Source organism: Sebastes umbrosus, chromosome 13 (genome assembly GCF_015220745.1).
Source record: "Sebastes umbrosus isolate fSebUmb1 chromosome 13, fSebUmb1.pri, whole genome shotgun sequence".
NCBI classification, from domain to species: domain Eukaryota; kingdom Metazoa; phylum Chordata; class Actinopteri; order Perciformes; family Sebastidae; genus Sebastes; species Sebastes umbrosus.
This window is the reverse complement of record NC_051281.1, coordinates 9,417,798-9,432,900: the sequence shown is the minus strand read 5'-3', so window position 1 is coordinate 9,432,900 and position 15,103 is coordinate 9,417,798. Positions and strand designations below refer to the sequence as shown.

Below are 15,103 nucleotides of genomic sequence, written 5' to 3'. Positions count from 1 at the left end.
TAGAACAGGCAACCCTGAAAAGCCTGTATAAAGTTGTAGCTGATAACTTGGAGAAGGCAGTAAGCCAATGGATTTCACGCTAACTACAACACACTGTGTCTTAATTCAGCCGAGTTGTGGCTCGTAACCAGCTGGATGTGTTTTATCCCTCCCTGAGAAGAACTGGAACTGTTTTGAGAAATTATTCAATAGAAAATGAGTCATGTTGATCTTTCGCTGCAGGAATAATGTGACTTAACGGCCATAATGAATCCAATCCACATTTCTCTTCACAAGGCATCACTTAGAAGAACATTATATAAGCAGTATGAATTAACATATATACATTCTATTTGATGGGAGGGGTTTAAAGTGGATAAAAAAAAAAAACTAGTATTGAAAGTAATGATAGAAAATGTAATATGTTCTGAGGCATATTGATTAAACGAGTGCAGTGCCTGTTCAGAACGGGCCTAATGCTTGGCCTCTGGTGTTGCTGCTTGCAGCATTCTGGAGAACTGCTCATACAAACCACTTCACACTCGACACTGCGCTTCCTTGAGTCCTGAGCAATAAGTGCGTCACAAATCTGGTTCACGAGAAACAAGACTTGGTCAAAACCGAGGATATGAATGGACCGTGTATGGTCAGTCTGGGAATTTGTGGCTACATTTTTATACAAATAGTCAGTGGTCAACTTGGGCCTTGGGATCCCCAACTAAAAGGGTCCCAAATACATTAATTATGCTGTTAAGATATGAAAAGTATTGAATTACATTATCGTTCTAACTCGTACCCCGAAATAAGGCCACCAAAGCACTTAAAAAATATGCAACTCAACTGTATATTACTTACCTTGTACTTCTACTTAAGGGGGAAACATTGTAATACTACATTTACCGGACAGAGAAATGCAGAGACTTTAACTATGCGGTATTAATAGTTTTACTATTAAGACTTAATAGTTTCACTTCAGAAAAAACGATTTGAGCAGCCTTCTTCTTCTACCACTGCCTATACCAACATTCACAGTTGGAGAAAAAGTAGAGCAAGCTGCCCTACCTGGGGCCCCAAATCACTAAATCTGACCCTGAAAAATTCACCCTGGTCGCGGTTAGTCGCAGTCAGAAACATCGGTGAAAATAACTTAGTGGAAGTCATTTCCAAATAGGTGTGTTAGTCGCTTGATTTGACTTAACCACTGTGGTTATAAAGTAGAGCAGGGATTTAACAATCAAGGTATTTTACTGGCAGTAACGTTATCAGTGTTAGTATCAAGTCTTACAGCGGGGAAATACAGTCTTACAAGGGAAAAACACTCCCAAGTTGAGGTACACTCATGGTCACACCGGTGAAATACATTCTGGTTGGATTCTGCCAATTGTTAAGTTGATCGGTTGAGCTGTTCTCGAAATATGCGAAGGACATACCCACATACAGGCACACAGACAGACAGGGATTCCTTGCTTTATAGTTAGATGTGATTTTTTTTAAAGAATGTCCTCAAAGTCTACAACATTGCCACAGAAAAGATCTTAAAAATCTGGACCGTGACAATCCTCTTCAAAGCGTGTCCTTTCAGTTCCCCCTCAGAAGTATTCACCTTTCTAAGTAAGTGTATAATTAAAGATGACCCCTGTCATTGGCGGAGATACTGTGACAAAAATTGTTAACATTTGTGAGAGGAGATGATGTGAAAGGCCACACAAATGGGCTCAGGCAACCAGAGGATGAAACAATTATGTTAAAAATGGATGGCTCCCAGTTCAAAACCAGAATGTCAGTACTCGCAGTGCTGGGCGTTGCTAATAAAAGATACTGGAGATGACAGAATGGGGTTGTGACTGGGTTGGGTTGGGAACACCATTCAAGGTAAATGGACAGAATTAAATGCCAACAGGGACGTATAATTATTCCCACGGTGGAAGGCTAATTGGACTAAATACTGTAGCAGCTGTTAATGATTCGTTGATTATCAAACAGGTTTGTTAAAGGAAATATAAGATTCATCTCATCATAATATCATCACTATTTAACCTAAACACGTACATTGCAAAATAAAAGGTTGTTTTTTTATCGCTGTGATTGTGAATGTTACACAAACGCACTTTAATAATAGCTCCCATCTCCCTTGTGATGCCTTTGTAGAGGCCTCACATGCAAATGACCATCCCACACATTCTCAGCAGACATATAGAAACCCAACAGCTTTTGTCAGAGGGCAAAATTTAAAAGTCAAATAGAAATCAATCGAATGGATTAAAGGCATGTTTGTATAACTGTGAATCCTCAAAGCCGTTGGGGGAGGAGAAGTTTCCTTTACTGGTAACATTGCCTCTCAAATCCCACAGTGTCCATATGAGACAGCAACGCATTTTAATATTGTAATGTCCTGTGTAGAGTCTATCTGCTCCAATTTCTTGTTTCAACTGCTCCTGTCAAATCAGTGCCAACTATCAAAGCTAAAAAAAATCCTCCCTCTCTGTCCTTAGCCAGCAGACTGCTGGAGCATCCACACACTTACTCATTTGTTTTTTCTTCTTATCTAATTCATGTAATGTAACTTCATGTAACTCATATTAGGTTCATCACTATTTTTGAGGTTTCTCATTTATGTTGCTTCCCTTTAAGCCAGGGCTGAGCCGCTGTTTCAACACTCACTTAATGATTATCCACGCAAACATTCATGCCAGGAACCATGCAGACTGAAATATCAGTGTTGGAAATTACGGAAGTCATTCTTTCCCATCTTGTGGGTCTGCTGATTAGTGTAATTCAAATGTCTTTATCTGGGGAGTATTTGCATTAAGTGTGCAACCTGATTACGCCATTACAGCCACTGTTCACATCCTGCACGCACGTTGCATTCGTTATGTCATGTGTGTGTTCCTGATCTATATTTCAAGAACTCTGTCAATTTCCTTTAGATTGCCTCTGTAGAATAGACATATAATATCTGCATACTAATGAAGGTCCCTGTTACACCGGTACTGCATAATGTCTTTGCTTTTCTGTTTTTTCTTAAGATATTTGTGTGAATATATAAACAGTTTCTTATCGATGCACCTTTTAACTTAAACATCATTTAATATTCAGTTTATTATAGCAGGATGTTGAGCAATACATATACTTTTTTTGTTTTGTGATGTTGTAATTAAGGATGTAAGAAAATATATCTGAAAATATTGAGTATTGTGATATTATGTTTTGTGATGCTGTTTCGATTTTCAAAAACACTGTATTGATTTTTAATTAACAGTTTACATGCAAAGATGAACTCAGTCAATACTTTATTTCATTTTCAAAGAGATGCGTCCTCTCAGTGTATGTGCCCTCTCGAAGTAGTGCAATGATGTTGGATGTTACAGGGACTGTGATGAATGCAAATGCAGATCTCACTGTTCTAGATAGAGATAGATAGATATATGTACTTTATTGATCCCAAATTTGGAAATTCTTGATAAAATTAACTTTTTTTACTCAGATTGTATGCATATGGTGGTTTGTTTTTTATACTATGACAAATCGCAATATACCGCCTTACTTACAGTATCGCAACATATTGAATCGTAACCCCTGTATCATGATACGTATCGTATCTCCAGATTCTTGCCAATACACAGCCCTGGTAATAATTGACTCAATTGTCTATCAAGCAAAACCTCCCTTTTGATGTCTCAGACGCTGGTCTTATTTTGACAAAAAAAAAAAAGACTAATGCATCTGCACTGTGTCTCAGCATTTAATAAAGTATGCTGCTTGGTCTGATGAAAGCACCATAAGGCTCAACACGCAAGCTACAAACACAAAGGATCTAAATTTCCAGCTCTGAAAGGATATTTAACCAGTTTGATTTCACCAAAAGCGATGAAGCATCTTGCTGCAGATTAGATAATTCTTGGGGGGATTACATGTTCATTTTTGTTAGCTACTGTAGGAGAATCACAGGAAAGGTTGTTTTTTTTTCTTTTTCAAAAAAAGAACAAGAACAATTTTCCTGTTTTCAAGGCAAGTTGAGGTTCTGATGTACCTCTCATATTGATCCTGTCTCCTGTTCTCAACTTGCATTTAAGTGTATACTGTTTTTTCTCCCTTAACTACTGCTAGCTCTGTCTTTTCTGACAAAGAGTGGCCTTTCTTCTCTGACAGTTTTTCATTTTGATGTAAGAGATATAAAAGGATTGCCAAAAACGTGTTCAAGGGTATTTTCCAAAGTTATCAAAAGCAGCCGCATGGGACTGAAAGTCTGCTTGCAGTTAATTGAGAGCTACATCAGGTGTTTAGTAACAGAAATAACCCATCTGGTCTCGCTGTGATCTAAGAAATTATTCTTAGTGCACACAGGCACACATTGCAGCTACAGTACTCGATTGTGATGTCCTCTTTGATCAGATACTCTGATTAGATAGTTTATACATCATTCTGGCTGAAGTATTTAGCTTTCATGTTAATCTGCTATTATGAATGTCTTGTTTTTATTCAATAAATCATAGTTGTCTGAAGAGTCTGATAAAGGTGTTGTGCTTGAAGGTTGAATTAGCATCTCACCAGATCTTAACATGAAAGCTGCGCAGGGATATTTTTTATAGCTATGACTTACGCAATGACAATTCTGTAGCTACCTGTTCTTTGTGAGACCATTCAACGAAACATAAAAGAAATTAATAGACCCGTCCCTCCCTGTTGCTGCTCAATCAAACTGTGAATATGACCTAATGCTAAAATCAGGCTTATTCTAGCATGCATAACCATAAATATATCTGTAGGGAGATTTAAAACAACACCAAGGACTGAAGGTCAACTTGGTGGCATGGGATCTGTTATTTGTGCATTGTCTGTATAATTCGAGTGACATTCTTGCCTCCCCCCTGTGTTTGCAGGAGTCAGTTGTGTTGGGGAGAGCGGTGAGTCGGCCAATATGACAGAGTGCCTGCGATGGGCTGGCCCCTTGCCCCCTCAGATCAGAGAGTGCCGGGTGGCTTGCAAGGATGACTGCACTCTAACCGCCTGGTCCAAGTTCTCTGAATGCGCTGGATGTGGAAGCTCCCGCAGTCGCAAGTGCTCGCTCACAGGTAAAGACTCTTACTACTTTACTTCACAGATTCTGAGAGTGGAATGATTGGACTCTTAGGTCAAGCTTTCTCTGCAGCAGGGCTATTCAGCTATATTTTCACACAGCCACATTTTCATAAAGCTAAGGGCCCAGCTCTAGTATTCTCATTATGTACAGTATGTACACTTGACACAATGAGCTAGTTTCGGATTTCTGGACACCTGCTAGCTGGCTTCAAGCCTGCGATTACAGCAGCATGCAAAGGAGGGCTTTCATCACCAATAACGCATGTGATTGACTGCTGGTTTGAAGGATTTATTGTGGCAAAATGTCCGTTATTCTCTTGTTTTTTTTCTTCAGGTTTTAAATCGTATTTATTTTTAAACAGAACTGTTTGGCACGCCAGTCTGGCTCGATCGGCTAGCCGTAGTTGGCCCACAGGCCGCCAGTTAAAGAGACCTGCTTTGCTGTGGCCCTGAGAGCTCAACGCACTGTATATTTAGAAAAAAACACATGCAAATAGGCGCAACACAATCAAATGAAGAAACATCTTCACCATCTTAACGACACATCCGCAGCATTTAGAAAAAGCACCGCAAGAAGCTCACAACACAACCTAAACTGTTTCCAGGGGACCATAAAAAGTGATGCACGCAGCTGGGATACGCTTGTTGTTGCCATGGTTTGTGGCTTATGAAGTTATTGAAAATCAGCTATGCATCATTGTGATCGCTTGATTCAGATATTATAGTGCAGTGCCTGTTCGGTGCGCATGCCCGTCTGGAACGGGCCAATTGCTTGACAGCGTTGTCGAGAACCGCGGTATGGCTGCTTGCGCCCGACAAGTGTGAAGTTGAATGGATGAACGTTCCTTGAGATATGCGAATGACCGAATGACAGTTATAATAATATAACAATATACATACATAGACAGACAGAGATTCCTTTCTTTATAGTTGGATGATGCTGCTACAGCACCACCTATTGGCTAAATGGCACCAAATTTGTCATGGTCACTCAGACATCATATCTACACATGTCCACCAAATGTGGTTGCAGTATCACAAAGCATTCATGAGATGTGACATTTATGTAATATAAGCCCTGCCTACAGCATTTGAGCAAACTTTGAGGGATAGCTACAGCAAAACTGTATGGAACATCAACAATCTAAAAAAAATCTTCTTTTTCCAGCTTGATCCAGATGTGTTTTCTTAACTTCTCTACCAAATTTTGGAGATGGTTGCTCAAACTTTGTAGGAGAAGCAACGAGAAAAAAACAAAACGATTTTGACACAATTCAAAATTTAGTTTCTTTGACTTACGGTTCAAAAGTTACAGTCTAAGACGTAATGTTCAATGTTGTAGCACCATCATCTCACTAAATTGTACCACATTTGACACTGCACTCCATGGGATCCCCAGCAGTACACACGCCAAGTGTGAAGTTGATTGGATGAACGGTTTTCGAGATATGCGAAGGACACACAGACAGAGATTCGTTGCTTTATAGTGAGAAAAGCTTCAATAATATCTGAATCATGCCATCCCAATGTTAAAATAAGCCAAAAAACTTAAATGTTAGCTCTTTTTCCAAAACCATTGACAGATAGCCAACTTCAATAACTTCATAATCCACAAACGGCAACAATAAGCATTGCATGTTGCACACGTGGGAAGATGGCCTGCAGGGTTTTCTGACAGAAATCTCAGGAAGAGATCACGGTTTGGGTTAAAATAAACCCTTTTCTGGCAGAAAGCGCTGAAGGCAACTTCTCCCATGTGCCTGCATGTTCCAGCCGTGTGCATCACTTTTTAGTGTCCCCCGGAAACAGTTTCTATTATGTTGTGAGCTTCTTGCAGCGCTTTTTCTAAATGCTGCTCATGTATCGTCAAATTGGTGACGATGTTTCTTCATTTGCTTGTGTTGTGTCTATTTACATATGTTTTCCTAATTTGCAGTGCGTTGAGCTCTCAGGGCCACCGTAATTCTCACATTTGGAAATCTAAATCCACATATTTTAACGCTGCACACTGTTTGCTGTTTATCTTGCTCTACATCTCCATCAGCCGGTGTCATTGCTCAACTAGAACAACACATTCTCGCTCCCAACTTGTCAAATACCAGTATGAACCACAGTTGGAAATCTAAAGTAGTCACCTTGTATGCTCATTCCCAGAGAAACTCAACTACATTGCTTGATCTTCAGGGTTGTTGTCATGGCAGCATATTCTCTGTGTGGTGCACATACACTACAGTGCGACCTCTTTTCTCGTTCTGGTTGTTACTGTAACTTCCTACTGTCCCTGTAGTGTTATGTCAGGTCTAAATTAGGTCTCCCGCAGTTTGTAATCCCTTATTTCAGTGCAGATGTCAAAATCTGAATTACATGCTGTGGTTGCAGACCAGGCTGGATACTATTTGTCTTCATGAATATTTGATCCGATGCCGGAGGGGTTGTAGTAAACATATCCTGTCTCCTTCTATAATGCTCTGAGAAGCCAACATGTGAAAGCAGCCCGATCTCTGTGGTAGGTTTTATTTGGGAAGAGTGTGTGTTCATGTTCAGTAGGTCGTGATGGTCATCATTATAGTTCAGTATTTCAACTCTTTTTGTGCCAACTTTAACACTTTCTTAAATTCCTCTGTCAGGGAAAATTGATAGGAAGCGAATCCACCGTGGGTTTTAAGCTCCAGTATGTGGTTAGGGAAGTTGGCAGCTTACCAAGATGATACAGCTATGTTGAAAAGCCTCCTTGTGCCATATTGCAGTATATTCTGCGTGTCTAAACCAAAAGTCATTTTGATGCTCCAAAAGGATGTTTTACAAAATGCTGTTCAGTTATAATGCATCATGTCTCTTGGATTATTTATGCTATGAACTAAATTCATACAGAAAAACACTGGAAAATACTGTGAATGCTATAAACACAGCATCCCTCTTACTAATACATGGAAATAAGATGGGGAAATTAGCAAGATGTTCGCTCCAGACAAAGTACACAACACAAGGTTATAATTATCTAGTTTGCATAAAGCTCACTATGACAGGTGTTCCCACGTTTTGTATGTATAATTTTTGTGTTGTCATAACTCAACAGCCTCCCGCATATCATGGCGCTTATTACCCATAACAATGGTGTGTTTACAACAAGACAAATTGAGGGCTTGAAAGGAGAAAGACATAAAATGAGCAACCACGCCTAAGCACTATGCTATTGTTACCTGACCCCTCTCCTACACACACAGACACACACACACAAATCATTGGATTTGTACTTAATTGGATGTTACACTTCTGACTTTTGTCGCACTGTGATTGTTTGGCTTTTCCTAGAGTTTATATGTTCTCTGTGTGTTTGACTGGTTTTCACTGATGTCCAAAATACTGTTTGAGACACTTGGACTGGAGACTGTAAAATGGCACATTGGCATGAAAAAGAGCATAACTGTACGGTCCAATCCCAATGTCCTCCCTAAGACCTCAAGCCCTGAACCCTCAGGGACTTAACTGACGTCACCTGGTAAATGGTTGAGTGTGAGAGGCTGCAAGGGCTTGGAATTGTGTAAATATGAATGGGACAGCACATTTCGGCAACATATCACGTTACCTTGACGACGCCAATTGTGGGGTTTTATTTTCCGTTTTTCAATGCCTGATTTGAAGGGCCTCCAGGCTCTTCCTTTAGGAGAGAAGAGATAGTCTTATTGTCAAATAGTAATTGAAAACACCCATGTACCGTCCTCTTTGTTTACCTTTTTTTTTTTTTTGAAGGCCTCCGGTCTTCCCCTGGTAACCCTGTGTTTAACATCACAAAGCTATGAATTGTGGGTATTTCCCTCAGGCAAAGTCTGCAGAAATGTGGACTTACACTGAATGTCTACGAGAGAGCCCTCATGCACTCGACGATTTGACGGTTGGACAACCCTAAACCCTCGCGGACTTTACAGGAACGCACCTTAAAGTCCGTGAGTGTGGACATTGGGATTGGGTCTTCATGTGATATTCTATCTGTATTAGGACAGCATGGGTGGCTCAGGAGTTAGCACTGTCACTTTAAAGCACGAATGTTGTGGAGTCCACAGGGCTGCTGCTGCCTTACTATGAGGAATTTGCATGTTTATCCCATGTGGGTTCCCTTCAGGAGCTCCGATTGCCTCCCACAGTCTTAAGACATGCAGATAAGATGAACTGATTATTCTGTATTGCAAAATGCAAGATGCAAATATGTTTGTCTGTCTCTGTGTATCTGTCAACCAATAGACCGGCAACCTGTCCACCTGCTTCTTGCCCAATATGTGCCTGGATACTGCATACAGTAGTAGGCTCACATTATCACTTTTCCTCTTTCTTTCTGGCTGGCTAGCAGTGGACTGGGCTTATCAATGAACTTTGTATGAGCCCTATGGTAAAGTGGTCAGAGGTGCTTGTTGCTTCCCTGCTTGTTGATGAGTCCATGCTGTGATATACCCCTCAACCACTGGTTTCCAACCTGGGGGTCCCGACCCCCACTAGGGGTTGCCAAAACTTCCCGGGGGGTCACCAGGCCTTCGTGATTTTAAGGGGTGTAAGACAACTCTTAAAAAAATATATACAGTTTGTCGATATCTCAGCATTTCATTAATTTCTGTGAAGAAAAGTAAATTAAATTGTTATTTAAGATATAAACAGGATAAGGGCACAGTGGAGACATGAACACAGTTATATTCACAGAGCCTTCCCTCTCTGCTAAACAGCCTCGTCCTGCATTAGAAAAATACGCCATAAAAACAACCAAAGCGCTAATATGACAATGGCCAAGCATCAGGGAAAAGAAAACACTGACTTTGTCAAAAAAGAAGCCTATTAATTATGTATGATTGTTAAGATTTAAAAAAAAAAAAAATACATAATACAGACAGAGAATTGTATTAAAAGTCCCTAAAAATAACCGAAAAACTTGTCTCTGATGTAACATTCACAGGAAATAATCTGCTCAGAATTCATCCAAATTGCTCTTTTTACACAGACGTTCTGCAGTTATTGTGTTCACTGTTTGGGTTCATTTATCAGTTTCTCTGTACTGTTATTGTTATGCAATGAATAGAATATGAAATATCCATAAAATGCATCACTTAGGCAGGGGTCATCAGTTTATTCAATGATAGAAAAGGGGTCCCTTATGGAAAAAGGTTGAGAACCACTGCCCTAAACCACTTAAATCACACCTTGTGACTCCTCTACAGTAAGTGAAGTGTACTCTGGATGTTCGGGCTTCTCAGCTATAGTGGCAATCACAGCCTTTATAGACTAATATGATCTCTGGCTGAGGATTTGCATATTTAAAAGTGCTGCCAGTAACATTATAAAAAAAAAAAAAAAAAATCATATATCGTCTTTAACTGATACTGATATGTTGATATGCTTACAGTGAATAGGCTAAATGACACCAAGCCTCTTTCTACCATATACCTGCAAAACACAAAATTAAGATATCATTTTCAGCAAATACTGTTGTTTCCTATCGCAATTATGATGTCACTCCTTGTCAAGAGCTCTGAAACCTTTAACTCTGTTTGTTCTGAAAGCGTAGAGGATGCCAGTCTTCTAGTTTGATTATATTAATTATACTGGCGTGTTAACATTAATAGGATACTGATTTATTGATGTCTAAATGATACACATTTATGCAGATGCTGCTGTAATTTGAATTTGACTCCTGTCAGAATGAAGGACGACTTGATTTGGGCGGAAAAAATGATCCGCGCATAAATGTTTTTTATTGGTAAAGTATTGAGTTGTAGCTAATTTCGTCTTCTCAGCCAGCATGTTGGATGTCGTATTGGCATTCAGACGTTAAGTTCTGTGAATTATTTCTGCCCCAGATCAGAGAGCAGAGAGTTTGTGTGTGTATCTGTAAGAGCTTAACTGCAGATAAATGGTTTAGCTACACTATCCAGCTTTGTTACTGAGCCATTCAAAATTGCTCCGACTCTCTTCTTTGTCAGAATAAGCTTTTAAGTATCTCATGTGTATCATTTTAGCCTGGCCTTTTATAGAACTACTGTAGTTCTAACAGTCAATTTGCTATAGGGAGCTGAATTTATTATATTTTATTTTACGGCTCAATTTTATCTTTGCTCTTGTGTATTCTCTACTTTATGTGTTTTGTTTCTCCTCCTAAATTGTCTGATAGTATGCTGTTATTTTATTATTTTATATTATTGACTTGATTATTTTATTTCACGTTATTAAATGTGGGGGGAAAAGTTCAGTAACAACTGAAGGTACAGCACTCGGCTGGAGTGCACGGAGAGGGTTTCTATGGGATTTGTTATGCACCTATCTCACAGTACATGGATTTTACTATCAGTTGCAGGAGAGCCGGGCTACCATAGAAAGGAGAAACTTGTTATTTTATGACATGACTGTTCTGGGACTGTTGACTTGGGAGCCATATATATTGTAATTTGTTGACTTAGAAAATATATGTAGCAATATAAAGTTGAATGACATTATCAGTTATGCAGTGTTAGCAATATTAGCATACTACAGATGCTCTCTTGTCATTGTTGAATTGTCACATCTAAAGTTCCTTTTATATGTCTCTCTCCATGGTGAAAGCTACTGCACTGAAAATGACTTGGTTCTGTTAGTTATTAGCCTCACACAGTCAGAAATGGTCTTATTTGCTCAATTTTCACTGTAAGATTTAAAGGGTCACTTTTGGTATTTTTCCACCTGAACCCTATTTTCACATGTTGTTGTGTCTAACTGACTAATGGCGACAACAATTTTTTAAATTGGTCCAGTGTTGAGGGAGAATGCTGTAACCGGCAGTTGCGAAACAAGCCGCGAGGGCAAGTGAGCAGTGTAAATGTAACATTACGTCACTAAAAGTGCTTTTTTTTTTGCCACCGATAGGCTCAGATTGTTATTATAATCATTATGGAAAGAATCCTACAGAGAAATATAACCTTTTTCTTGACCTTTTGTTTGATCCGGTCTGTTTGTTATTGTGTCCAAGTCACGCTCAAGGAGAAGTCTTGTGTGAAATCTGAATTCCACATTGTCGAAATCATCTAAATATTCAGCCATGACATTGAAAATATTTTAGATAACACTAAGCTACGCTTTCTGTACTCCAACGCAACAAACTCAGCCCGGCCGGCGCTCGCGTTTCCACCATGGATGTATTCAACTATTCCACCGTCATCTTCCGGCAACACGTCACCTCGCCAGATTTCAGAACGAGACTTCTCCTTGAGCAAGACTCTTTCCATAATGTCAGACACTTAGAATAACAATCAGAGCCTGTCATGGCAAAAACAAGCACTTTTAGTAGATGTAAAAGACAGTGCCAACTTGCCCCAACAGCACCATATTGCAGCCTGTGAGCAGCTGCTGTCTAAAGCGATCTCCCTCGATACTGGACCAACTTCAGAATTTATTGTTGCTATTATTCAGTTAGACACAAAATCATGGGAAAATAGGATCCAGGTTGAAATATACTGAGTTATCCTCTAAGTCTGTAAACAAATACTCATGAATCAGTCTTACCAACTGTTAAAACTGAGCATTGCAGATCAAAATTGAAACATGATTCTGCATCAACAGTTTTTCTAGAACATCTGTCAGGCTTTTAATCAGTTTTGAAAATTGGAGTCAGACTGATGACAGACAGCAAATGGAGGAAAGGTTCATGTTGACATTTCCCTGAAGGGGACATCAATGATCTTTTGTGTCTATCTATTGACATCTTTGTCAAGCTAATTCACCCGTGGCCTTGCCATTCTACTGTAAACTGAAGCTCCCCCACTCAATCCACATTTGCAGATGCTTTTCAGCACACTTCTGGCAGTGTTACCGAGACAAAGACTGCACAGTATTCTTGCTGCTAATGGAGCATCGGCTCAACAAAGATTATACGGAGATCATTTTGAAAATGATGTTTAATTAAAATGCGTAATGCTAAAACAAGTTGGTTATCGCAGACTTAAATGCGGATCGTTTGCAGTGCCTGTTGGTGTATGTGGTGCTGTCGCCGGTAATGTAGTTGTCAAAGTGAAGTGATGTTGCACTGGCGCCCTACAATCAACCACCAGCAGCGGCGTAGATTGAACAGATTGTTGGTGAATTGCCATGCGATGGCAGTGAGTTCACACTCTGTGAGGAATGTTTGCAATCAGACCCACTACAGAAACAGATGGGCTGCTCACTGGGCACGCAGGAGGCCGAGGACACCCAGGATCCATGAAACAAATAGGAGTGCACAAATATAGCAGTATTAGCAAAATTGCAGTGCAACCCTTTCACCAGGTTTTGTGTGTGTTGGATGTTTGTGTCTCTCTCTCTCTCCATCTGGCTCAGGTCAAGGAATTCCATAGCACTTTTATTTCACAGATCGGAAACATGGTGTTTACGTTAATTATGACAATTACATAGCAATTTGCTTATTATTTGGGGAATGCAACTCATTAAAGCAACGCGCACTTAGGCATGTTGCAATTTTGACTGGCTCTGTTCTGTTGGGACAAGCAGGATTCATTATAGCCAAACAAAAAGAAAACAACCACAGCCAAAGCAACACAGTATGAACATATAAACAATATAATTCCAACAGGTGTTCATACATACAACAGGTTATGTCTTATTTGTTTCCTTTTAAGGCGAGGAAATTAGACTCGTCCTGCTACATCCGGGTCTGAAAAGTGAAGCCGATGCGGAAGTACCTTAAACTTGCATTTCACATCAATTTTCACAAACATAAAAAGACATTAAAATACAGTTCACATGACAGAAAAACAAAGTATGTGTGAGGGTGTGGTAGAAGCCTATAACGGCTTGTTTCAAAACCACACCCAACAGCCATACAAAAATCACCATTTTAAATATTAATGTTCAAAAGTTTTACATATAAAAAAAGTGTAGGAGTATAGTTCAATGTTTTTTTGTCAGCAGAGCATTTCTAAGTCTATAAATATCTATAAATGTAAAATATTAACAAGACCAATGAGTCTACATCCGTTCTAGCGGCTCTCTGAGGCCGTATCCTGGCAAAGGTTTGAGAACAGATGTGTTTGCCATGTTACCATCTAACATTATCTAATTAGCACCTAACACAAAGAACAGCTGAGGATGATGACAATGCCATTAGTTTTGAAGGTATTTGGTCAAAAAACAAAGTATTGATCACCAAAATTATTACTATTCATCCGTGGGTTTGGCTTTCTTTACCTTCAGCTGGTCATGCCATCGTGTTTAGGTCTTCATTTAAACATATGTATTCTAAACCCTCAGACAACGGAGAGTGTGTGTCACTCATGGTGATCTAAATATTATTTACATGTCCATTCAGTCAACATTTAGGGGGAAAAAAAGAATTAGAATATTTGAATTGCATTGTGCATTGCAAAATTGTAAAACATGAAGATACATATCAAACGTTTTCATCTGCCAAACTCCAGTCCAGCCATTCGCCTGGATTCTCTCTCTCTCTACTACAGACTATGAGTTGAATGCAAATACTGCATGGAGGCCAGTGCTTTTATCAACTGCACTATTTGGTTAGTGTTGACATGTACATCATGTGGCGTTGACAGTGGTAACTGTTTAATTTATTTTAAACCAATGTACTGTAGCAACACTAACATGTCGATGACAGCAGCCTATTGATAGCTGCTGAGAACAGAGCCTCCTATATAATACCATTCAATGATGCGAAGCAGACAGTCAATCATGAATCATGAGAGAGATTTTTCAGCAGTTGGACAGCTTGACAGTTTGTATCTGTTGCTTGTCCAGATATTAAAAGTGACAGCGTCTGAGAGGAACACACGCCTTTCAGCTGCTGTGTTACTTTCCTGCTCATGCTCATCTATTAACACTCATCAGATATAGCAGACAGGACTAATTTTTTGAAGCCTGAAGTGAACTGTATTGAGAGGTTAGCTCTATAATGGTCATAATGGAGGTCTTAATGGAGGTCTTTAGCCTGAAATGAAAAATTAATTTTCACCCTCATTAGACAAAAGCGTTGGAGCTGGTGTTTTGCGCTGTATATTTGAGATTTTAAAGAAAGAAATCACTG

General features: G+C 39.5%; 1 protein-coding gene across 2 annotated transcripts in view; it reads left to right on the top strand.

The window, feature by feature from the left end:
* Positions 1–15,103, top strand: part of thsd7ba (thrombospondin, type I, domain containing 7Ba) — a 225,420-nt gene that overhangs the window by 160,136 nt on the left and 50,181 nt on the right. For both annotated transcript variants that reach the window (XM_037789632.1, XM_037789633.1), the window contains one exon: positions 4,860–5,051. In XM_037789632.1, the coding sequence (XP_037645560.1) occupies positions 4,860–5,051 (192 nt within the window). The remainder of the gene's footprint in view (positions 1–4,859; positions 5,052–15,103) is intronic.